General features: G+C 42.4%; 1 protein-coding gene across 1 annotated transcript in view; it reads right to left on the bottom strand.

The window, feature by feature from the left end:
* Positions 1 to 3,495: 3,495 nt before the first annotated feature.
* The window catches only part of COLQ (collagen like tail subunit of asymmetric acetylcholinesterase), a 43,342-nt gene continuing 21,966 nt past the window's right edge, over positions 3,496 to 24,871 (bottom strand). Inside the window, exons 7-17 of the mRNA XM_013171936.3 lie at positions 23,002 to 23,064; positions 21,958 to 21,984; positions 21,251 to 21,295; positions 20,500 to 20,535; positions 19,502 to 19,582; positions 15,286 to 15,382; positions 13,387 to 13,526; positions 10,506 to 10,625; positions 9,799 to 9,919; positions 8,200 to 8,302; positions 3,496 to 6,227 (exon numbers count right to left, since the gene is read on the bottom strand). Of these exons, the coding sequence (XP_013027390.2) occupies positions 6,158 to 6,227; positions 8,200 to 8,302; positions 9,799 to 9,919; positions 10,506 to 10,625; positions 13,387 to 13,526; positions 15,286 to 15,382; positions 19,502 to 19,582; positions 20,500 to 20,535; positions 21,251 to 21,295; positions 21,958 to 21,984; positions 23,002 to 23,064 (903 nt within the window). The 3' untranslated portion in view covers positions 3,496 to 6,157. The remainder of the gene's footprint in view (positions 6,228 to 8,199; positions 8,303 to 9,798; positions 9,920 to 10,505; positions 10,626 to 13,386; positions 13,527 to 15,285; positions 15,383 to 19,501; positions 19,583 to 20,499; positions 20,536 to 21,250; positions 21,296 to 21,957; positions 21,985 to 23,001; positions 23,065 to 24,871) is intronic.

Genomic DNA, 24,871 nt, shown 5'->3' on the forward strand with positions numbered 1-24,871 from the left:
CAGGCTCAACCCGACACCAAATTAGCGAAAAAGGCTTTTCCAAGTTTTGTCGTGTTCTTGCAGTCCCCTAACCTTCACCTTCTACCAGCCTCTGTTACTTTGCGGCTGTTCTTGTTGCAAGGTTCAGTAGTATTTCTTTAGGATCTTTTTGCTATTTACCCACTGCTGGAGCAGGGAGTCACCATTAATGTCAGAGTTCTGCCTGCAGCGGGAGGAGCTGCAGGTAGTGTCCCTCTCGTCCTTCCAGAGCTGGCAGTCTGGAAACTGCTGCTTCCCTGCCAGGGCTCCCAACAGACCCCGGTACCACCCAGCAGCCTGTGAGCATGAACTTCACTGCTTTCATGTGGCCTCTGCAAGTTCCTGCAGCTATGCCACAAAGAGGCTGGGTCACTTTTCTCAAAACCAAGCAGGTCTGAGACTTAAAAACCCCGTTTGCATCAATTTGTCCTTATACCAAGGCTCCTGCTCCAGCTATGGCTTTCCTCCTAAATAATCTCCAATTAATTTAGCATCTGTTTCCAGTGCTGGTGTTGTCAGCTCATCTGTAGTCTCCAGAGACCAGACGTGCCTCGCATAGTTTCCTATAGGTCACAGTTTTCCACTCGCTTTCTTGCCTGGCAGCTGGTACCCGGCCTCCTTCCCGTGGGCGCGAGGAGGGCCCGTGCCGTGCTGCCTGTGCCGGTTGGCACCACTCACGTCCCCGCGGCCTGACACTTGAGCCGTGCGCTCAGGTGTTCAGCGCTGGCTGGCACACCACGTCCTGCACATCGTCCTGCACGTCGGGTGGCAGGCACGTTTCCCAAAAGCCACAACAAAATGCTTTGTGTACATGACGGGGTGTCGTGGCTGTCTGTAAATCTTGCCCTGTGCCCATCACGGTGCCAGCGAGGGGCAGGCACTTGGCCTTAAGGAGTTGTCCCCTTCCCAGGGGAACCCTGAGCTTCCCGATCGCCCGCTGACTCCTGCAGGGACATTTCACTGTTGATTTTCTTCAACCCAATTCAATAAATGTCCTGCCCAGTGTTATAAGGATTCGTATTCTCTCACCTTTAATTTACGCCACGGTGTCGGGGCTAGTTTTGCCCAGACAAAGTAATTAAATATTAATTTACAATTTCTTCAGCCTCTATTATCATCAGGCAATCAAGTCATTTTCTTATATTCCCTGAGCAACTGCTGAGTTTGGAGTTGTTCTCAGGACGGGGATCGTTCCTCTGTCCACGTTCGTATTCCTTTGTGCACAGAGCATCTCAAAAGGAGCGCTGCTTTCAGCTATGAGAAGAGTCAAGCTTTCTGATACAGACACTTAGAGACATGCCCAAGCAGGATGTTCCTGCACGAACACAGTTTTCAAAAATAACCATTTGTTTGGAGGAAACGTGGCTGCGGTGTCCTTCCAGTGCCACACGCCAGCACAGGCCTGCGTTAAAGGGCTTTTGCTGGGGGCTTCAAAGTTTGGTGAAACCAAGAGCATGTCTGGAGACCTGCCATGGTTTATATCCCTAAATAAATGTCATACAGAGCTGATCGTCACCATAAATCAGAGGTGTCAGGCGTCTGTCCTTCAGCCTCAGCGCCCACGTCCAGTTGAGCCGTAGGCAGTGGGAATTCCTTCCACTCCGAAATGCCGAAGCCACGCATCGGCCCCTTTATATGACAGAAATTATGAAGCCTCCAGCCCTCACGTATCGATGTGCTAAGCAAAACAGACCGCCCCGCTGTGAAACCTGGCCACGGATGTGCCAGGCAAGGACTAAAACCCGAGCCACTTTGTGTCACCCACGCTGGCACTGCAGAAACCCCGCCGCTGATAAATTGCTGACAGCCTCCTGACACCTGGGACGGGCTGACCTTTTCCGTGGGGATCTGTGTGCTTTACTCCACCAAGCCTTCAGCCTGGCTCTAAAACGGGATGGGTTTGTGAATGGGGGGAGGCTTTGCCTCTTTTCTCTGTGCCCAGGGCCCCTCGGCCTCTCTGGGCTGCCGCCCCATGACTGGGTGCTCAGGGGCTCTGATTCGACATGGTACAGCTGCAAAATGCGGGGTGTTTTAACATTTACCCAAAGTTTCTTCTCTGTGGCACTCACCGCATGGCACCTTCTTCCTTTAGTGCCTCAGAAGTCTGATAAGGCCGCAACAGGCTGCTGGGCCACAGAGTTAGGCAAAGCAATTGGCCTGTCATGAGGCAGGGCCAGCCACCACTGCTGGGCTTGCTGCTGACTGCTCCTTATGCTGGGTTTCTCCGGCAGGGCGACCAGACACCTTTAGTTCGTCCAGGCAGCTTAAAGCAGAGCCTGCTCGTCCCCAGGCAGCAACAGGTACAGCTCCCTGGCTTTATTTAGCCGCTGTAATCCCGCAGCATTTCACACCAGATGTTGTCCTGCTCAGAAAGCCCCGGCACCGACCTTGGGTTCACCCCAGAGGTCCCAGGCTGCTGCTCTGTCGTTACTGCTGGGGTTTGAAACTGCTCTCTGGGCAAACAGCAGTGAAATATCAACTCACCACTGTGGCCACAGGGTGGTTTATATCCTTTATCCAAACACACTGGGGTATCGCAGCTTAAATCCGTCTTTTTATTGTATTTCACAATCAACTTCCCTATGCTTTTTGGCCCATAATATACACAGCTCTCATCCCCTGAACTATTCCGTTTCTTACCCCCAAATTGGTCACCCTTCCCTTTAAACTCAGAAACAGCTCAAAATCCAAGCAGTCCTCGGCGTTAGCTTTCCAGGCACACCCCGGCCCTCAGAGCAGTAGCACCAGGTAGGTGTGGGAGCTGCCAGCTAAGCCGAGGGAAGTTTACAAAAGAAATACTATTGCCATAAAGCGCCAGGGCTGGCGGGTTCCCCTACATGGTTGTTCCCTCCTTGCTCCACCACACATTTGACACTTTCTGTGCCTCCAACAAAGGGGGAACACGGAGGGCTCCTTGTTCAGTACTGGGTGGGAAGGCTGTGGCAACAGACATCTCTTTAAACCCCGTTTTCTTGAGAAGAAGAAGGTTGTGTTTGCCCACGGCACACTGCCTGACATGCACACATCCAAACGGGATCCTCCATCAGACACGCAGGAAGCTGTCAGGGAGAATTAAGGGCACTGGAAGGATGGGGCTGTAACTCCGTGCTTTTCCAGCTCCAAGATTTGGGTTTCAGGAGAGAGGGAAGCAGGCACTAATGCGATTTCCAGCAGGACTATGCTCCTCTAATGCAATTTGGCCCAGCTCCCCTTCTGGCTGCAGCCTTTGCTCTGCCGGGCTGGTGCAGGTCTGTCCCCACCATGTGCCCCCCATGCCCCATGCAGCACACCCAAAGGAGGGCTTTGCTCCTTTTTCCCCTTTAGGTGAGGTCTGGCAGATCTCAGAAGCTGCACAAGCCCAATTGGAAGCTAATACTGCTCTTTTTCCTCCCCAGCATCTTAAACTGGGCAATTATATTAAAAAAATACAGTTGCAAAACACAAGAGGAAATAAGTGAAAGTAAGGAAATGCCAGAATTAAGGTGGCATGATTTATTGACATGAGCTGTTAATACATGCAGTAGGTAACTACATATATTTAATCACATACTAAATGCAAGCTGGCTTTTTAGTATACATTTAATACAGGGCACAATGCAAGCTCGTACTCTTTCTGTATTCACCTACAGCTCCATACTAATGATTAGAAAACCTTCCCACAGGCATTCGCTGCTACAAAAGGCCAAGGAACTGAAATACCTCAATTAACTTTTGAACTATGTTTGGCGTAACGCATTAAGAAACTCAGACAAGGAGGGAAGATAACTCAGAGCAGACCAGGCACCGTCCAGCTGAAGAATCCCAAGTAACAATAAAGCAGGTACATCTGAAAAAGGAGGAAAGTTTTTTTTACAGTCTTTTATGTCACAGATACTTAACACCTTCCCAGATGTGTTTTTTAATGTTCTATCATCTGAGGGGAACAAGGCATTATTTGTAGTAAGAACCTTGTTCCATGTCCTTTAATTTTTTTGCCTAATATCTTCTATTCCTTTTTTTTTGTTAAGATGCTGAACTGTTTGTGCTGTATTCATAAAGTCCATTTAAAATCCACACTTTATAAATGTTTTCTGATGCACACCTTCCTGGACACGTGAAACACATGACAATCCTACATAAGTTATCGCAACTCCTTTTTATGTTTCCTGCCCTTGATGTGCTCTGCTTTACAACCTCTTTTGCAGGTAGGAGCTTTTAAAAACAGCAGGACTTAAAGCTGGACTTAAAATTTCTCCAGGATTCCAGCCTTTTGGGTGCTGGAAGTAGAGATAAACTCTTTGGAGAAGGTGACAGATCCCACCGGGATGGTGTGGTGCTGCTGAAACCCATGGCTTGCAGCAGGGCAGGAGACTAAAAGGCAGCTCTTCTAGTGCATGGACTTCCAGAGCTTATGCCATGTTCCTTGCCCCATTGGTTCCTTGGCCTTTTATTAAGACCTCTGATTAAATTTTAAAAAGCCACAAGAAGTGTTGTGAACTAGCGAACTGGGCTACAAATGTTGGTGGCTCAGCTTCACAGCAGCACAAGCAGCCCAGGTAAGCAATAGCCACAGAGTACACTAATTTTGATTATTTTTCATTTAATTGATGATTTCCAGTATCACGTTGGACATGCAGAGTTACAATCTCCTATACAGGTGGTAAAAGTTGTACGTATTTCTGGGTTACTTTAATGCGTTGTCATCACAAAGTAACATCCACCTTTATTTAACCTTTACAGAAGTAACTGTGTAAGTGCAGCTGTCATTGTTACAAACAACTCAGCATTTCAAACATTCAAGTGCAGCATTTAAGGCAAAGCAGAAAAGAGTGGCCTGTATGAAAATAACACCTTGATTTGAGGCTCTTAGTCCTGAATTCCACACATCTCTGCACCATTTTCTTCTGTTATGAACTCTTTTGCACATAACGTATTTAATATGTAAAAGTTACTCTTTAATGCTTGCTAATAAATAAGTATATAATTACCCTGACTCCTATCAGAGCTAACAGAGTTGACTGAACCTGTGAAAAACAAATATATATGTACATTATACAGCATGAATGAGCACCCACAAACACTCTAGGCCAGGATTTGTTTCACAGAGATACAAAAGTGAGGAGGCACACTGGGGTACTCCAGACACGATGGCAGGAACCGAGAGCGGTCGAGGGGGGTCGGCACACAGGGAGAGAGGATGGGGCACAGCTGGCACAGAAGGACGAAGGTCAGCTGGACAAGGGGAGGAGAATGACAAGATCTTCCAGCACAGAAACCAGAGTGAAGGCCACACATACGTGGCTGTGTTGAGGTTTCAGGAGGGCAACCAGCACTGCCCCAGTCCCTTCGGGCTCACGCAGAACACAGCCGGCTCGGCGAAGGTGAAAAAAGGAAATAGGCTCGTCCTGTGTCACCCTTTGTTTGGCCACTCCGGCCTTTGTGGTCTGCAGGTTCAGACCCTGTGAGACAGCTCGCCTTTCTGTGGATGCGTGCAGATAGACGCAGCCCAATTTCTTTGCCTGGAGGTTTTTTGCCCCATCTGCTGATCTTTAAAGCACTTAACTGAAAGACCCCTGCTCTTCAATCCACAAAGGCGCGCAGCTAACCTTAATGCCGCTGAAGTCATCATCACTCACGTAGATACAACACTTAGGAAGTTCACATTGTAATAAAAGAGAAAGTCTCTATAAACACCGTGTCCAAGATACACTTTGTGTTTATACGGAGAAGGTTGAAAAACAAAAACCCTGAAGAACTTAGGCTGAACAGTGCTAAGTCGAGGTAATGTTGTCTTGTTACATGATATTCCTGGTTAGTGACATTCAGTTTCCAGTAGCATTTGTGATAGAGCAAGTTCTCACACACAGCCACCCAAAAGTCTTACTGGCAAACACTGTTTGACATTTCTCTATTAAGACAGGATGCAGTGGTCCTATTTTTTCCCGATCTGACTTAAAACAAAAACAAACAAAAAAAAAAAAGATAAACTTCTCAAAATGGCCATCAGCAGCATGACATCTGTTTGTTTTTCACACAGAGGTGGGTTTTTTTCTTCTTCGTTTTTTTTTTTTTTTCTCCTTGTTCCAGTCCTTCCTGGATAGATGATAGCGTAGCACCTAGCACCCCGTGACATGTGGGATGCTGCCCACCTCTGCTCCCCTCATGTGAAGTATCGGCACTGTGTAGAGTCAATGTAGCAGTAAGAAGTGCATCGCAGTTTTCCGTAAGACCTAAAATAAAAGAGAACATCTCAGTTCCAATACACACCATAGCTCACATTACATGGTTTCTGGATGCAGCTCTGTCGGAATCAAGAACATCAGAAAATGCCAAGTGAAGTGACATATGGCAACCAAAATAAGAGGATAATTTCTAGCAGTGCTTTGCTGTGCTCCCCCTTGTCAGCAAAATAAGAGCCCAGCAGAAACGATGAGTGAAGTTTTAATTCCCCATAATGTCAATTAAAAATAAAAATACAGAAGACATCACTGTACAGGGGTAGGTGCAGTAGGCCTTGGCACTCACCCACGAGAACTGTGTAACCAAATATCTGAGGATCTGAGTTAAGTGTTTTTCTAGTTACTTCCATTAGTTCCAGCAGGCATGACTGTGCCTGCGTTTCCTTTAATTTATTTTTCATGCACTTGAAATAATGATAGTGACAGATGCCCACCTTCAAATTAAAAAGAGGTCTTTACAAAGGGCCCTTGCAAAATAAGGGAAAACAGTTGTGTTTTTTTTTCTTTTCTACTGACTTATACTGAGCTGCAATGATTCTACCAACTGAAGACCTGACCAGAGGTGTTGATTAAAAAAATAATAATAATAAAACAAAATAATTTTGCAGAGTTTTTATTGCTACTATATGTCCAGGTGAATAACCCGCCTATCAGATAATTCACAAGCTGTAGAACAGGTCCTTAAAAATGCGTCCTTGGATAACCCACATTCTCAGAAAAACAACAAAAAAAAAATCTGAAGTGAATGTGTGTGAAATATGAGGAGGAATTTGAGAGCTGGAAAGAGTAGAAAATGGGAAAATCAGTTGCAGCAGAGCTCTTGGAGAAGAGGGTGCTGTGGGGCGAAACTCCCACTGCAGTGCCAAGCTCACTTACTCGTCCCACTTTCCTGATGAGTCACGGCTTTTTCTTTGATTTAGCAGGTAATCTGCAGGCTGCACACACAAAGATAAAGGATCTCAGTTGCTCTTCACAACTTGATTATACACGGAAAATAGAATTTATAAAAATTTCTCAAGCTTCTGCGGGACTCTGTTTTTGGCAGCAAACTTGAGACTCTTAAGATGGAATAGCTTTCATGGGAGAGTAGCTTGACGCTGTCTGCAGATGGGAGCTCTTTAAAATGTTTCAGTCTGTCAGGTTTGCTAGTCTCAGTTCTAGTAATCTCTTACACCAGGAGTACTCCAACAATTGCAGTGGAAGGATTAGCACAGCACTTGACTTACAAAGATGTCCTGTGGGTTCTTACTCCTGTCAATTAGCACATTATTCTTCCATGAATGATGAGGGCTCTGCACATAATTTCATTTGCAAATTAAATGTTTCCTGTTATCCAGTAACAATACCTGACAGTTAAATAGGAGGCGAAATGCTGACCAGAGGAAGCTGTTTAAACAAAGGCAGAGAAGGCAAGTCAACAATAAGCAGATGTTTGAAATGAAGGACATTGCTAAGCAGATGTATGTCTTTGCAACTGCTGCAAAGTCAACGAATGTTCTGGTCTTTGGAAAGGCTGATAAATGAATGGTAGATTCTGAAGCTAGCCCTAGAGCACTCACTAAAAGTCCAGGATTTTGTTTGGAGGCCGTGGTTTGTTGTTTTGTTTTCTTTTTTTTCTTCCCTTCAGTGCAATCACCTCTTCATCATGGTCTATCCTACTCTGGGCATGTTATGGGTATTAATGCAATGAGAATGTCACCAAGAGAGGAAATCTTTACTAGCAATGGGTAAACATATGCCCACATGATCATGCACTTTGTACAGTAGAAAACGTGAGACTGAGAAATGAGATTCAGACCTTAAAATCAATAATGTGCAGAAATAATCAGATAAGGTCTTTCTCCACCACTTTCTCTCCACCACTGTCCCACTGGAACAAGGTTTATGTGGGTAGTCCTTTTCTCTTTTAATGTTGAAGGTGAAGCAAAAATAACAAACCAAAGTGCAGACCATTCGTACATACCCAGGGAGATACGTTTTACATGTCAAATATCCAAAATCCTTCCCATCACAGTCTTCAACCCCCTCATGTCTGTAGCCATCTCCACAGTAAGCACGGCGACATCCTAGTGAAAAATTGTGAAAGAAATACCTTAATAAAACTTAATTTATAAAGTATCTTGGAGAGAGAGGCAAGTGGAACTAGATTTTTAAGGGTAAAGCATAAACCAAGGCATTTTGTGGAGCGCTTGACCAAAATGTAGGCTGTGGTAATCTGTGGGCTGTATTTTAACAATTGGACTTCGCTTTTGATGTCTTCAACTTCCTGAGTATAAATTGGGAACAAATTCATTTAGCTAAAATCCCTTTGATATCTCCTCAGAGACACTATTAAGCAATAGATTAAAGGGACATTCAAAAACAGGGAGTTTACACAATTTAAAGTGGGTCATTTACAAATGGAAATGATTAATTGATTGCAATGAAGACCTGTTTGTTAGAGATTAATGCTTCTAAGAACAACAAGCCTACTTACAATCAAATCCACTTACCATTGGTTGACCTCTTTTGATACAGTCACAAGATCATAAGGATGACAATTGGTCATATTCAAGTAATTTGTGGCACTAAGGGACGTGGTTTAGTGGTGGGACTCAGCAGGTCAGGTTAATGGTTGGGTTTGATGATCTCGAAGGTATTTTCAAACCTTAATAATTCTATGATTCTATAATTCAATTAAACCTCTTCAGGTTACATCAGTGTCTGAAGTTCATGTACTGCAAGGCCTCTGTGGACCTGAAGCTCTGCCCGGTGTATAGCACAGAGCATTATGATGGACTTCCAGATGCACAACATGCAATCTCACAGGCACTAGAACTAATGAGCACTATTTTTCCTGCATGTTTGCTCCCCATGGTTGATTGCAAATTCTAATTGGATAATTTTCTCATGCTTAGAGCCTGGAGAGCTCACTCTCACTGGATTGCTCTGTAGTCAGGCAAGCTTAGAGGGACATTTATTTATACATCTATGCCGTGGGGAAGGAGCTAAGTGGTGAAAACAAGGTAACTGAAAGGTGGATGTGAAGGCTGTGATAGCTGCTTGCATGCCAGGTTTATGCTGTGCGATCTTCTGTGCTCTTTGTTTTTACTACCCACAATGAGCAAAGCAAGAGGAAGATTGAGTAGACAGGAATCAAATGTTTTGTAAAGCTAACAGTGAAGGCAGTGGACTGCCCTCCCTATGTGGGTAGATTAAAAAAAAAATAAATGTGGTTTTACTGGAACCAGGATATGGCCTGTTATTAATCTAGCATCCATAGAAAACTGAACAGCTGTCCTAAAAAACACGTAGAAAGGCGAATAGCATACTGGTTTGGGCTGGAAGGGGCCTTAAGATCACCTAGTTCCAATCCCCCTGCCATGGGCAGGGACACCTCCCACTAGACCGGGTCTCAATTAGAAGCACTTGGGGTCACTTCTGTCTTGTGCTTGTGTGTGGCATCTGCATGCATGAAAGATCTCGATTTTGGTGCCATGGCCATTGTGCCTGTCATCCTGCGGAAATGACTACTGCACCTTCCATGGTAGAAAGAGGCTGCTCTCGATGTGCCGTGACTTACTTATGCAGTCATCTGTCACAACCGCATTGCCATCGTCACACTCTTCCCCATCCTGGATGATCCCATCTCCACAGGTACCGCTGTCCCCGAAGCGGTAATCCACAGGGTAGAAAGGGCTGAGCTGGTCAAGAAAACACACCACAGTTACTGTGCAGGACTACCAGCAGGCTGGCTCACAAACTGAGGTGACAGGCTGTGGGAGGTGGGGCCTGCAAACAGGTTTCCATATCCCGCTCTTTGATGGGTCACACGGTTTGTACGGAATCTGATTCAAAATCCAGTTGAAACAGTAAGGATCCTACTGCTGATTTCAGTGAGACTTAGTTTAGCTCCCTGAAGCAGTAAGGAAATACATGGTTTGATTTGCAGGGGTTGTGTTTTCCCACAACTCTGTTCCCTGATGAGTTTTGTGTTATTTTGTGTTAAATCAAAACTGTTCTTTACTAACAAAATTCCCCAAATTCAGTTCACCAGTTGGTTCACAGGGAGGTTAGCAAAACCTGAACCACTGATGAGTTAACGTCTCAGTAACTAAGACTCCTGTGAACAAAACCCACAGAATTAGGTACAATTGTAACAGTGCTCAAGAATTAATTTTTCCTTCACTTGATTGATTCTGTATGATACCTTAAGTTCAGAATTATCTGCTGTATTTAAAAGTGAAACATATGCTCACAAGTTTTCCAAAACCACAGTCATATTTTCACCTGGATTGGGAGCCATCCAAAGGTATCCTTGAAATACAAAGATCTCTGATCTCTTCTAAAAGCTAAGGCATTTTCGGTGTTTAACCGGTCCAATTCTTCTTGATTATTCACCACAAAAATCTGGGGTACAGAAAAAGAGGTGGTTGGTAACTCTCTCAAGAAGTATTTTGAATTGTCATGGAATCCAGTTCTGCAAACTGAGTTATGCATCTGCAAATATATAAAGAATTGCCAGAAATTTTGTTTGTTTTCTGAAACAGAATGGCATGCCAGCCTTGGGTGAGAATTTACACACATAAAAATATTACTTTGCAATTGGTAAGATACTCTAGTCTTCAAAAGTTAATGGTCTCTCCTGAGTACCCAGCTAAGGTTCCAGTGACCCCTGTTTCAAAATGCACACCCACAGATAAGGACCACAATCACTGCTGAGAACAATTTCAGATGCTCCAGTGGTTAGATGCTGGAACAACTGCAAAATCCATATGGGCATAAGTGGTCTTTGCGGGTTTGTCTATAATTTTTAGGCATGTTTATGTTTACAAAATAAATAATTCATTGCTCAATGCAGCCTTCACTTATCTGTTGCTACTTTGTACTTCGTTTAGACTTAACTGGCATTGAAATTCATGTTTCTTCACATGCATAGACTTTAGTCTAAATTCAAGTCTTCAATTAAACAGAAAAAAATCAGTACAAAATAGAGAGAATTAGAACAAGCTTCTCCCAATTTTTTTGTAATGTCTCATTCACCAAAATTGTACGGGGCATTACGAAATAATCTCTTCCTTCGGCAGCTTAATCAAATTAATTTTAGTAAGATTCAAACTATTTTTAAATTAAGAAAAAGCAAATGGAATGCTTCTGAGGAAAATGGATTTAGGTCAGAGCCTGATTCCCACCAGCATAATCGGAATTGGCTCTTTTTAAAACAAATTACCCTGAAATTTTTACATAGCAGCATATTCCCATAGCCCCTGACAAAGGCCAATTTCATTAAAGAAGCACTGAATAAAAATGCCTTCAGCCAGAATGAAAGAAAGCAAAGAAACAGAAAGCCAGCAAAGAGCTGGTTCTGTGGCTGTTCGGGAGCTGAAGTCCCAGCGCCAGAGCTGTAATTTCTCTCAAAATCAATAGCAGATCTGTGCCCTCTGAAAATCCCTCTTACAGATACTGGTCTTTGAAATTGTAAAGGATTTAAAAACTGGGATGAATCACAGCCAGGGACAGAAAAGCAGCGCTTTGTTTCCTCCCCTCCTCTGGAGACCCTGGCAGGGTCCCCGCTGACGGGCGAGCGGGTGGCTGTGCTTGGGACACGCCGCAGGGGATGGAGCAGGGCTGGAGCCCTGGAGCACCTTCTCTGGATCTTTCCCAACCAAGTGCAGCTATAGCAACCCTGACAACAGCCTTCAAGTGGCACAAGGCGGATTTCTAAGCTGCCTCGTGGGGATCTGAAGAGAATAAATAATAGCAATATTAAGCTCCCTGCCAGTCAAGGGAGTAAAACGAATGGGCAGGCAAGCGGGGAGCATTCCTCAGCAGGACAAGGCTTGCCTCCTTGCCATCCCTCCTTTCTGAGAACAGAAATGGCACTTGATCGTCATCAAATGAGGGTTCATATCAATAGTGTAGGTTACCTATATTTGATGTAACTACACTCTCATTGCCATCTTTTAAGATCTAATATTAAACAGTGCCTGGGGGGGAAGGAGGGTGGTAAGACCTACACAGAATATTGTGAGCCTTACACTTTATCCTACGAGTTCTCCATGAAATACGTGATAATTTTTTTTGCAATAGCGCACAGCATGATGCAATATGCACCTTTATTTCATGCACTTTCTTCTGTCACCATTGAGTTTTAAAAGTAACAGGCCTTTTTTTGTAATGCACCAGGGATGTGCAAGCAGCTGAGAAGACTTGCAGCACACTCATGCAGAAGATTGAGCTCAATGACCCAGTTTAATGAGCAGTGTGGTGAGCACATCCCTTTCTCACACATTAACAGCTTTCTGAAAATGTGACAGATGGGAAAGTTAACAAAGCTAATCACCGCGTGTTGTCATTCAGAGACCACCAGACACCAGACAATATCCAGTCCCTTGAGTGGCAGGGCTAAGCTAGTACAAAGCGGCAGTAAAAGGTAGCGTTTTCATTGCCGATTAAGTAAGTGATACAATGCACAGAACAGCAAGGCAGGGCCCAGCTGAAGGAGAAGTACAGAAATGGTATTTACAAAGACCTAAGAAATCAAAGATGAAAAATTGCTAGGTCTTGCTCTTTAAAGTACTTTGTCCAATTTGCTCATAAAAATGCTTTCAAGAAGGCTAGCAATTGAAATTAGCTATGAAAAGTGCACGTTTACAGCCAGCAGCTCAGAAGTCTGACTCCATTTTTGGCTCAATGTAGAGGGTTTGTGTTTTGGGAGAACGTTCTGTTGTATGTGCGAAATGTTTGACTCCAATATTCAACTCTGAAATCACTGTCTTTGCAGAAGAAGATATAAAAAATAAACAAGAAGTAGATGCTTCCTTCACCAACCAATTTGAAACATATTTCAACTGACTGAAACAAAAATAACAGATTATGTGTGCATAGTAAGGTGGAAGAGAGCTTCCTCATGATCAGAGAAAGGTTTATAAAAATGTGCCATATTATTGGTGGTTTGTAACAGCTGCATTTCAGCACCTCAATCATACAACCTTCAGAATAGTTATGAGACCAAATTCTTTTCCACAGACTGGATCTCAGAGGTTTCGGATACTGGAGGTAACACATTGCCTACATATGTCGCTAAATACAAATTATTAGTGAATACAGCACTTCTTGTAATAAAAGTACATAAGAATCATTCACATCCTCTCCCAGAAAATCTGCTTACCGCAGGGACTTTTGGATAACTGTGTCCAAACACAGATTCCTCATATGGTGGATTATTAATATTCTGTGGGGATCTGCAGAGACATCTCCCTGGAGGTCCTGGAAGTCCTCTTTCCCCTTTTGGTCCTATTGCAAATTGCCCTAGAAGGTAAAATATCTGATTGCCCTGTTATTAAGTTAACATACAAAACACAAACACAGCCTCAGTGGAAAAAGTATGGGTTGGGTAAATATATACATTTACATAAGTTTAGAGATACACACACCTCCCACCAACTCCACTGGGACCTGAGGGACGTGATTACCAGAACCACCAGTTCCAGCACTTCAGGAAAAAGACCTGAGTTTGTGCCACAGTCATTTTCTTTCAGATCACTTTTTAACCATGGCCAGAATGGCCATTTTCTTAGGATTTTCAGATAAGAGTCAGCCTGGTTGAAATTCCAGAAATTCAGGTCATGATGCATACAGAGGTCACTCCAGAACACGTATGCAGTGGGTTTAGGAAGACCTACAGAGAGTCAGTCTCTGTAGACATCCAGAACACATGGGAATTGTGCATTTGCACAACCACTTGAGCATTGCTGTTTCAGAGGTTTCCGTACAGGAAAACCCAACTATAAAGACAGGAGTGCTACAAATAAATACTTTAAAACCTAATGCTTTTTGACTTTCAAACTTTGGCAAGGATGCAGTACTCTGCAGAATTAGACTTTGAGCCAACATGTTCATACTGCAAGCAGTGACATCATTACAGGAAGGTCATTTAGGATAAGAATTTATATTCTGCAGGAAAAAGATGAGCAAGCCTGATACATAAAATTTCTGTGGGTGGAATAAATCCTTTAAAAAGTAATCTCAGGATCCTGGCTGCCTTCCCGCTGGCATGGTGAAAATTCTGCCCTCTGAAAACTTCCAGCTAATTTACTCAGGATAAAGATGTTTCATAACAGGAGACATGAGATATGGGTAGATTTCAAAGCAGCCCCCAGCTTCACAGATGTACCATTTCCATATTACCACTAGGAAGAGACTTCCTGCCCACTGATGTGAGCAAGGAAAGAAAAAGGAAAAGGAAAAAGAAAGAGGACATTGAAGGGCTGCAGTACAAATAGCTGTTGTCCATTTGAGACAGCGGCAGTTTCCAACTGAGTTTGCTTTTCTCTTCAGCATGTATCCAGGTTGGGAAAACCATACCTGAAACATTCTCACCGAACATCACAGGTCATGTATCCATCCTTCATGGCTACGCTTGGTCTCACAAGAGAAAGCAAGCTGCCCAGAGGTCATGTGAACACATAGTTTTGAAGCTGTACAACTATCAGTCACCAGCTTTCCTCATGATTTCCACAACACACTCAAATGCAGACAGCATAGATCTACAGCACTTATTAAAAAGAGAGATTTTTTTATCACCCTTTTCCCCCTCTAACTCCTATCCTGATCCTTCTTTTAAGTTTCATCTGTTTTCCTTTTACAGAGCTGCACAGAGTAAGCATGTCCTGGCTGATTAGAGATCACAATCCTTCACTGTAAGCCAGGGTATCTGGAGAAGCAGCAGACCTTTGATGATGGAGATTAACTAGTCTTTCCAAGGCTGCCAGATAGCTTTTCATCATCCCCATCTGCCAAAGTCCCAGAGGAACCACATGGGCCATGTTTTTGCTTTTATTTGAGACATCAAAAGTTATTATGTAGGCTTTAAAGTAAGATATAAAGTCCTTGTAATAGATAAAGAAGGTTTGACATGACTTCAGGAGAAATCTTCTCCTTATTCTTGGTGGAAAATCAAACAAAGCTCTGCACCATTCTTTGTAATGGAGCTATATAGACATAGGTGCTGAGTCAGGAGGGGCTGGGGAGGATGCACACTGCTTCAGATGACCTGATCCCTGCTTACCTGATCCTGAAGGTCCAGGGGGGCCTGGCTGGCCAGAAGGACCAGGCCTTCCAGGTGGGCCCATGATACCCACAGGTCCAATGTCTCCCTTTTGTCCCTAGGAAAGAGGAGACATTTATTTGCTAAGCTGTTAATAACACACAAGATCCCCCAGCCAGCACTGGATTGCCTTTCAAGAAAGCCAAGACATTTGCCAATAGGAGCATGCAGCATGAACTCCATAGCCACTTCCCCAGGAAAGAGAGGGGCTGTCCCTTTCTGCGTGCAGACAGAAAAGTGGGTCCAGGCAGGGCTTCAGCTTGTGAGAGTGAACAGAACCAGCAGATTGCTCTGTGTGGAGTTGGGAATCACCCTGTTCCGACTTCAGTCATTCAGGGGCTATCCTTCAAGGATGCCTTTTTATCCCTAGTAGTTCCCTAGGAGTCAGTACAGCTCAGAGAGAAAGGGCTGGCGGCGCAGAAATAAGTGATCCTGGAAATCCTTAGAAAGCAGCTCTGACTTCTGGATCTTCGCCTGAGTTTACAGGGCTGACAGAAAGAAATTGATTCATTTTGCCTCCAGAAAGAGAAAATTCAATACGGAGTCATCAAGGGTTTCCACAGTGACATTTCTCCGTGCTGAGGTGCAGATTTTCAGAAGAACACTGATTACTTTGGGACCCGCACCATTTTTACAAGTAATTTAGAGCCTCAACTCTTCTATCACGTTAACTTTCACCGTGGATATACCAGTGCTAACAAAGCATTGCAAGACAAGCAAGGGCTTGGTTTTACAGAGTGCAAGCTAGTAGCCAACTGCGCTGCTGTATGCTGACAAATGATGTTCTGGTGCCTTATCGCTCAGTCAAAATGCTGTACAATTACCTATGGAAGATGAGTTTACATACAGTTACCATACAATAGCTAATATTCTGTAAAATTAGCCCTAATTTGCCTCAGGGGAGCTTGTTTGTGCAGCCATACCTTTAGGGGGTTGAAAGTTTTGCCCTAGAACTGTTCAACACCTTCCTATTTTTGGTCCTGAATTTAACATGATGACACTTATTAAAAATAACTATATTTATTGTCCTACTCATATACTCTGAGGCTTGTATTTCTCAGATTTATATTTCAGAAGCATAGTGCATAGCTTAAAGTTGAAATATCTGATTCAGTTTTTAGGTAACAACAGACATTGTTTAGCAGAACAAAAATGTGTGCCTCATTACCATTCTTTTAATGCCAATGAGATGAATTCTTTCAAGATGGTGTAAATCCATGTTACTGTGCATTCATGGGCAGATGATGGGCAATTGCATGTCTAATTTCAGATTAATGAAGCATACATAGTAATATATGATAAAATAATTCGTTGTTATATAATATGCCATACCCCATTAATATGTTTGAATGTCACTTGCACCATTTCAACAACTGAAGTTTTTTGTTTGTCTGTTTTTATGGCCCATAAAGAACTAATTGAATATTTACTTTGTTTAATCCTATTAGATAAGCTCTGTGCCATCAAAATATTCCAGGATTTATGTGAGTGTCAGCAATGCTGATCACTAATTACTTCTTATGTTACACAACATGAATGCACAAAACCAGCAGACCAAGATTTTGCAACCCGTGAAGAAGTCTGCAGCAAATCTCGTTCCCCACACGATAAGGATCTGGCAGAGGAAATCCAGCACCCGTCTGACATGTACTGCCTGAAAACTACCTGACTTGTGTCTTCTGTTTGGAGGAATGTTTGCTTAATGCTCTCTTGCTTAGCACAGGTAGATTAATTAATTGCAGAGGTGATATTAAATGTCTTTGCCTTGTTTCCTTTCATGTGTGCCTACGGCATTCAGAAAAGCTTTTCGCAGGGATGATATTTATAGTCATCTCCTTCTTTTCCAAGTAACGTCCCTTAAGTCATTCCTCCTCCACGACTGAAACCCAAAACTTGCTCCTTGGGGGTCAATTCCCAAGTCACAAAGCTTTGGAAGTTGTGTCGGGGTTTGGGGATGCTGAGGGTGTGACTTGTGACTCCCACCTCCTGGCCACCTTTTAGGAAAAGCTTGCCCCAGAGGCAAAGCAGAGTTGAAGAAGTCAAGGGGATAATCAAGACGTATCTCAAAATGGAAGTGGAAATGACACCTTCCTAATTTAGCTGCTTTCATCGGGGATGTCAGCTGGATCAAGAGACAGGAAATGGCTCCATGCTGATGGAAACTACCCTCTCAGCTGAACAAACAGCAAGGTAATTACAGCACTTAAAGGCAGCAGCCAGACCCACACAGCTTTAAAATGCCATTTTCAAGGTTTTCTTTTCAAATGATTAAAAAAGGAGAAAATAAATAGATAGTTCAGCAATTACAGAAAGAGAAACCCATTTTTTTGTGCAGAAGATCAATGCTGAAATTGCTTTCAGGGCAACAGAAAGGCATTTGTGTACCAAGCCTTGGGCCAGGAAATCCTAATATAGGGCCAGACTATAGTTCTTTCAGTCCCACTGACTGATGCCCTAAACTATGATTTCTTATGTGACCACTTTTTGATTCAGACACTCTGTAATGCACCAAAATGTCTAAGATGAAGTATAAAGTCCTTTCAGAAAAAAAAGGGACACTGCACTGTGTCCCTGTTGATCTGCAGGCACTGCATCTCCTCTTCACCTTACACTACAGAAAGATATTCTGTGCACATCCCCTTTGGCAGGACAGATGAGCAGAGTATATATATAAAAAAAAAAAAAAAAAAGCAAGAGAGCACAGCCCACATCAGCTATTAAAACCTATCAAATCAAGGACAAAAAAGACATTTCTTCTGGGTCATCTAGCAGACTTACATTGCACATATCTTCCTTATTTGGTGACTTGTTATTCCCTCCCAACACCCAATTTTGAATTTTTACCCACACTGGGTATTCTTTCACTTCAGATATTAGCTTGACAGCATTAGAGCAACAGCGAAGCAGGCTTGTGTCTCTTTTTGTCATGCTGGGCATAACCAGGCTGCAAATAAAATGCTTTCAGCTGATCCTATTAACCTCTGCATCTACAGACTTCTGTATCTGAGCAGATGTATGTTAAAACAAACACTGATGTAGCAGGAGCTTGTTCCCTTCCCTGCCAGAGGACAGAAATAAGCATTGCAGGTAGCAAACCAACGGGACTGTTCTTATCAGGCTGACTTTGTGTCTACTGTCCCCTTGCCCTCACAATATCATTGCTTAAAATAAATGCACAAGGAAAGATGCAATTAAAGAGATTCATTTGGTCACTTGAATAGGTAACTACATTAACACTGCTGCCTCCTTGGACAATGCTGTATTGGAGGAATCAGGATCACATTTACACAAAATTTCCGGTCCTTACAATTCATCTGAAAGTCTGAACAAAAATCAGTTCTGTCAACATAATTATTTTGAGCCCAGAATAAGGAGCGTTTGCCACCACCCCATTCCTGAGCAGCTTCCACAGAAGATTACCACCCTTGAGGTTACTATGTGTCTTCCGGACCTCTCTTAGAGAAGAAGAATCTGTCCCTGGCATGCTGTACTATGGTGAGAAGTGTCATATAAATATCTTAGTCTAACAAATCAATCTTGTGTAAGTATTAACAGAGGGAAAGGGAGAAACCAAGAGGGTGTTTCATTACTCTGATTCTGTACCACCACACTTGGTCCTGGTCAAAGCCTGACTGAACCAAACGGGACCTCATGGACAGAAAGCATCCTCCAGGTGGGCCCAGCCGCAGGCTCAGGACCTGGCCACACACTGGGTGCACCCTACTGCTTGTGCTAGAAGCCGGAGGTGTATTACAGGACTGAGGTCTGGGTGCATAGACCAGCGATTTTCGTCGTGACAGACCACACACCAGCCACATGCTGGCTACTGCCAGTACACACAGTGTTTCTCCCAGCCTCACACCAACTCTCCAGTCATCAGGTGGGATTCGGAACATGCCTTTGTGTTATTTAGGATTCAAAGGCAGGGTTCAAGGTCAGCTGAGGTTATACTCAACGAGTTATCTATCCAGGGAATATGTTACTTCAGCCATGCTGCACAGCAAGGGATTTGAGTGCTGCAGATAAGGCCCAGGCATGCACGTGAGGTGCTGCAGTGCTTCTGCCCCCTGAGAGAGGGACCAAGCACAAGGCACCACCACAGAACGGACCCCGTAGCCATACGCCATGACCACACAGATGCCAGGAATCACAGCAAGAGGAAACACCATGGTCCTACTTGTTTGCCTCGTTTTCCAGGTCTTCCTATAGGTCCTCTGTGTCCCGGTGCTCCAGATTGTCCCTTGGGGCCCATCTCTCCCTTGGTGGGTGTGGAGGGAAAGAAGCAGGACATAGGCAGAGCAATGGTTATACATGCCTTATACAATTCCTCTAGATAATGCTGGCACTGTATTTTTCTTGAAAATTCACAATTTCAAAAAATATATTTTAAAACAAGGTTAAAGCCAGAAATATTTCTTATAATTTACCCATTTTTCCCTGAAAAATCCTTCGCTAAAGAGGAAGCCAAATGGACAGCCTAGCAAAACTCTCTGACCATTTTGACAATATCGTGCTCTGCTGTTAAGATGCATACATAATAAAAGTCTCCACCAAGAGAAAAAATGGTGGATTCCTTCAATCTTTATTTATCCTAATCTTAGAGATAAGATGCAATGATGTCATAAAGTTATCCTTCTTTAGGATTTCTTTCAATAAAATAACATCTGAATTGTGGTTGTTTTTCAAGTACAGAATGATGATACCAACACTGGTCAGGATTTCCACTGCTATTTGTAGCACTGCTATTTTGATTTAGAGTGTCAGGAAGGAAATGTTTATTAGCTCCAAGTGAAAAGTAAAGCCCAAACAAACAATTAGGCCAGCCACAAATCTATAATCAAGAGTTATGAAAATGTTAATAGAAGAAAGATTATGACTACACCTAGATTAGTCATAAGGATTATGACTATGTTCTGGGAAAAAAAAAAAAAAGGAAAAAGAGAGAGAGAGAGAGGAAAAAAAAAAGACAAACAAGCAGCTAAATTTCAGGGTTTTCTCCTAAGGTAAAAGAGAACAACAACAATAACAGGAAAAAAAATAATTTGATCACATCCAAAAATGTTGGTCATTGAATCAAGCATAACTTTCAATGCCTTATGCTTTCCAGGACATCCCTAATTTGTTGACCCTATGCCAGCACTTATTGCAATTCCCCAATACATCATGCCCACTTACTTTCTGTCCCAGCATCCCAGGAGAGCCTACTTCTCCCTGCAAAGTAAAAGGAGAAAAAGTGTCAAAATAATTGGAGTGATCTTTGACAAAGCAGCACCAATTTAAGCCTTTAAGGAAGAAAGAATAGTGACATGTAGTGATACCAGAAAAAAAAAAAATACTGTGATTCAGCACTGCAGGTGACACAGTAAGTGGAGAATTACAAGCAAGGCTGTTCTGTAAAGGCCCTTGTACTGTAGCACTATTCCTCTGTCTGATCCTCTGCAGCCTGCCTACTCTCAAGCAAAAACACACCAGTTGTGCTTCTGTCCACAGGCCACCCTGCTACCTGGACAATGTTTAAAGCCTGTCTTTGGGAATGCTACTTTTCCATCTACTTCAAAAACGGTTTACTTTCCCTTTCTGAGTCAAAAGACCTCCCAAACCACAAATCTCACTTGTTTTCTTTTGCTTTGTTTTGTTCTGTTTTTCTTCAAGCAATATAATGTCACCAGCTAAAAGCATTTTGGCAAGCTGTCATGATTCTGGTCTGCACAAGTCAAGAGTGTCTCATCACACGGGTACACGCCAGGACTGGTAGGGCACATGGACACAGAGGTCCACATCGCATTGGGCCACTGCCTCCTTGCCCCCCCAGGATCATGCCTCCATGCTCCCTTCCTCCATACTACCCCCGTTTATTCAACTATCAGAAATACATCTGTCTTTATGTGCTTATTCAGCTAAAACTCACAGTCATCTGGAAAAGTACCTGGTCTCCTTTAACTCCTTTGTCACCTCTGTCACCTCTGGATCCCTGGGAAGGCAAAAGCTTAATTACTACAATTTCATGAGAAAGCAAAAAATATTTCTCCTACATAAGACATTATTTGTAGTGGCGCAGAATATAGTAATATTAAGTAGAAAGTTATATGGTAGATACCATGAGTAAGTTATATGGTAGATACCCTAAAATGTTTCCTTATTACTTTCATTAATATTATAATAGATTTCAGTATAAGGCTTGTAGAAAAAGGCACTTATGCTTCCCAGATAATTACTTTAAATATGGGCTTTCTTGGTTGTATACTTCCAGACTTGACTTTTTACCCAATTGACTTCATCCAAATTCAGGCTCCACTGTATGGTCTTACTGTAAAAACTATCTCTGTGCCAAAGAATATATAGCCTAAATAAACCAACCAACAATTAAGGATTGTTATACCCATGCTACAGATGGGGAAATGGTAGTGGAGTTCACTGTAGTAATGTGTTCACAAGAAAATGGGGTATAAAACTCACTTCTTCAGCATCCCGACCCAAGCCACAAGACAGTACTCCTTCTCAATGCATGTTTTAATTTCGTAATGGGACCTTCAGACTTCAGTCCGTCAAAATTTGACCACATTTTTACAGTTACTATTTTTACTTAACTATTTCCAATTGCTAAATCATATATTATTCTATTGTTACACTGACCTTTTCTCCTCTAGTTCCTGGAAAACCCTAAAGGGAATGACAGATATTTTAATGCTTCTCACTTTCAAGGTGACCAAAGAAGCAAGTTCATATCTTGCAGACTTTTAAGTAAAGAAAAAGAATGAAGCACAAGTAATTAATTTCATTGACTTGTAAATGCAAATTAATATTTATAGCTCCTAAAAGTGCACTGAAACAGAATTATGAAATAAGAATTAAAGGCAAGACAAATCAGCCCAAAAGCCAATGTGAAAAAGCCAGGTAAAGCCAGCAAGTTTGATATTGTTTTTAAAATCAAAGCAAGGTGAATTAAAAGTAACTGAAAGTGAATAAAATCTTAGACTCCACAATTAATAATCTACATTAATTTTAGCAATAATCAGTCTCTTCTTTCCCCCTGTGGAATATCCTTAGATTATATTTAAGTCATCTTCTAAGGGAAAATTACTATAAAGCTGAGTTTCTCTTGAAAAAAAATTTAGAAAATAACTGTGTCCAGCTCTTTTTTGCAGCGCTTTATTTGAGTAACCTAATTACCTAATTTGTATCAAGATCCTTAAAAGGCTGTGGCATAATTTTTTTAAATGCAGAAGCTGTGCTATAGAAAATGATATGCAGATAATAGACCATTCAGACCAAATTGGTCTGACTATCCAACTATTAATGTATATGCATAGTTTAAGGTGAGGACATAAATGATCTCCAGTTTTATGTGGTGGGTGGAAAGCATTGTGAATGCGAGTTAATGCTGAGAGTATATTTAAGAACTCCGGTTTTCTAGTGGAATACAATTAGGTATGATCTTTGCTCTTAAAATATTTTTTTGCATTACAGTAATTTACACCAAAGCATTTTATGAAAAGCCAAAAACACAGCCAAGCCCAACCAAGCGCCATAGCCTTTCTTGAAGGAGAACGTATTTCTTCAGCTATATTAGAAAACATATATCTTGATAAATGCTTTCTGGCAAACTCATGAGGGAAGCAGCTGTCAGCAGAGCATTAGAAACCAATGTCTGAAAAATGCAGTGTTTGGTTAACAAACCTTGGAGCCCATTGGTCCTCTTGTACCTGGCAATCCCATCACACCCAAATCTCCCTTTTCACCCTAAAGGGGTCAATAAAGAGAGTTATTGATTGTGGCTCTCTGATGAGGTCATATCTGAATGTCTGATAGTTCAGTATTTGGGGCTTTGTGTCAAATACATGAGACAAGCTTGACCTTGCTGTAGCATTGTAGTCAAATGTCTATACTGCAATTGTGTTCTGAATCATCATACGTGATGTTATTCTTCTATTTGCATTTCCTTGGGTGTGTAATTTGTGCTTCAGTTTTGGCAGATGTCATTAAAGGACATGCAAGTGATTAGCAGCTGAAGTACATCCTTTTTCTACCTGAAGTTGCATTGTCTCTTCCTAACATTGCTTCCACTGAGATAGAGAAAAGAAGGGTATTTTGCTGCAAGACTTTATGGCTTGGAGAGACATACTGATTACTTTTATCATTGTTCTGAGATATTATGGGCTTTACAGTGGTTTGGAGACAATAAATCATGTAAAGACTTTACAACATCCTCTCTGTCTGCTGTCAGCTAATTATATCTAAGGGGAAATACAGAGTAGTCCCTGAAGATATGCAGCAGCCCTACCAGCAAAACACATTTGGCTCTCATTCTCCTTTGGCTTTCACTGTCCAAGTATTGCAGAGGATTTTCACATTGGCTGCTGCCTCAACAGAAGTTCAGAAAAGACTTGAAGAAACAAAGTAGGAGAAATAACGATTGGACCAAGACTGTGTCTCAGAAAGAGAAGACAAGAAAGGAGACCCAGCTAAAGAAATAGAAGGCACATAGAAGGGATGAGAATTAAAACAAACAAACAAACAAAAAACCGCTTACTGGAGATCTACAGCAAAAAGAAGATGCTATGAATGACTATAATGAAGATGACTAACAGGAGTCTGGGAAGATCAGAGATCAGAAGAGAAAGGAAAGAGAGACACAGCCTATGGTAGTGAGCACAGCCATCTACTGTCCTCAATTCAGCTGGAGCCTTCAGGTAGGAAACAGAAATTTATGGTGACTGGAAGGGATGAAAGTAGTAACACATCAGAAGAACAGAGGAGAGATTTATCAGAGGACACAATAAAAGTAGGAGAATGGACATTAAACAGGAAGTAGGACATGCAGTAGAAGTATATTGAAAAAATATGATTACTGAATGTGAGGTATACTTCTAGGAGTGCAGTGAAAAGAACAATAAATGAGGAGGAGGTAAAATCAAAATTAGAAAGTTTTCATAAATAAAGATAGGACTTAAAGAAAAGGTGAAGTGAATGAGTTTTCTGACTGCTCTGCTCTCAGTACTTAGAACGTGAGGGAACAAGGTAGCTGGATCTTCCTTCTGCTCTCACTGCTCCTGCTGCGTGAAATCACAGCATACGGTGCTTCTGGGGAGACACCCTTTCCCATCTCCCAGTTCAAAGTGAACATAGGCTCCTTTTTAGTTCACGGACAAAAAAAGCACACAGTTCTTAGCCTACATTCCCAAATAATGTAGTGTTCCTCATCTGACACAGCTGTAAAGAGCTTAAGGGCTTCCTTCCCACATATGGCTTGAATTCAGAAGTAATCTACTCATTTTTGCAGTAGCAAAACCTAAGGCATAATGTCCTTTGAGATAGGGCAGCAACCCTTATGGAGTGAAAGAAGAGTCGAAGATTCACTAGAAAACACAGTTTCAAATGAAACATAATATGTCATCCTTCTGTCTGATACATACTGGATTGAATAAAAACAGATTTTCTATCTCAAATGCCCCAGCAGAAAATTTGTATTCTATGGCTCCTGTGAAGAGCTGTGTACATTTTGTGTAAGGTAGTAGTCAGAAAAGGACTGTCATGCAGCTTTTTTATA

Source organism: Anser cygnoides, chromosome 2, assembly GCF_040182565.1.
Source record: "Anser cygnoides isolate HZ-2024a breed goose chromosome 2, Taihu_goose_T2T_genome, whole genome shotgun sequence".
NCBI lineage: Eukaryota > Metazoa > Chordata > Aves > Anseriformes > Anatidae > Anser > Anser cygnoides.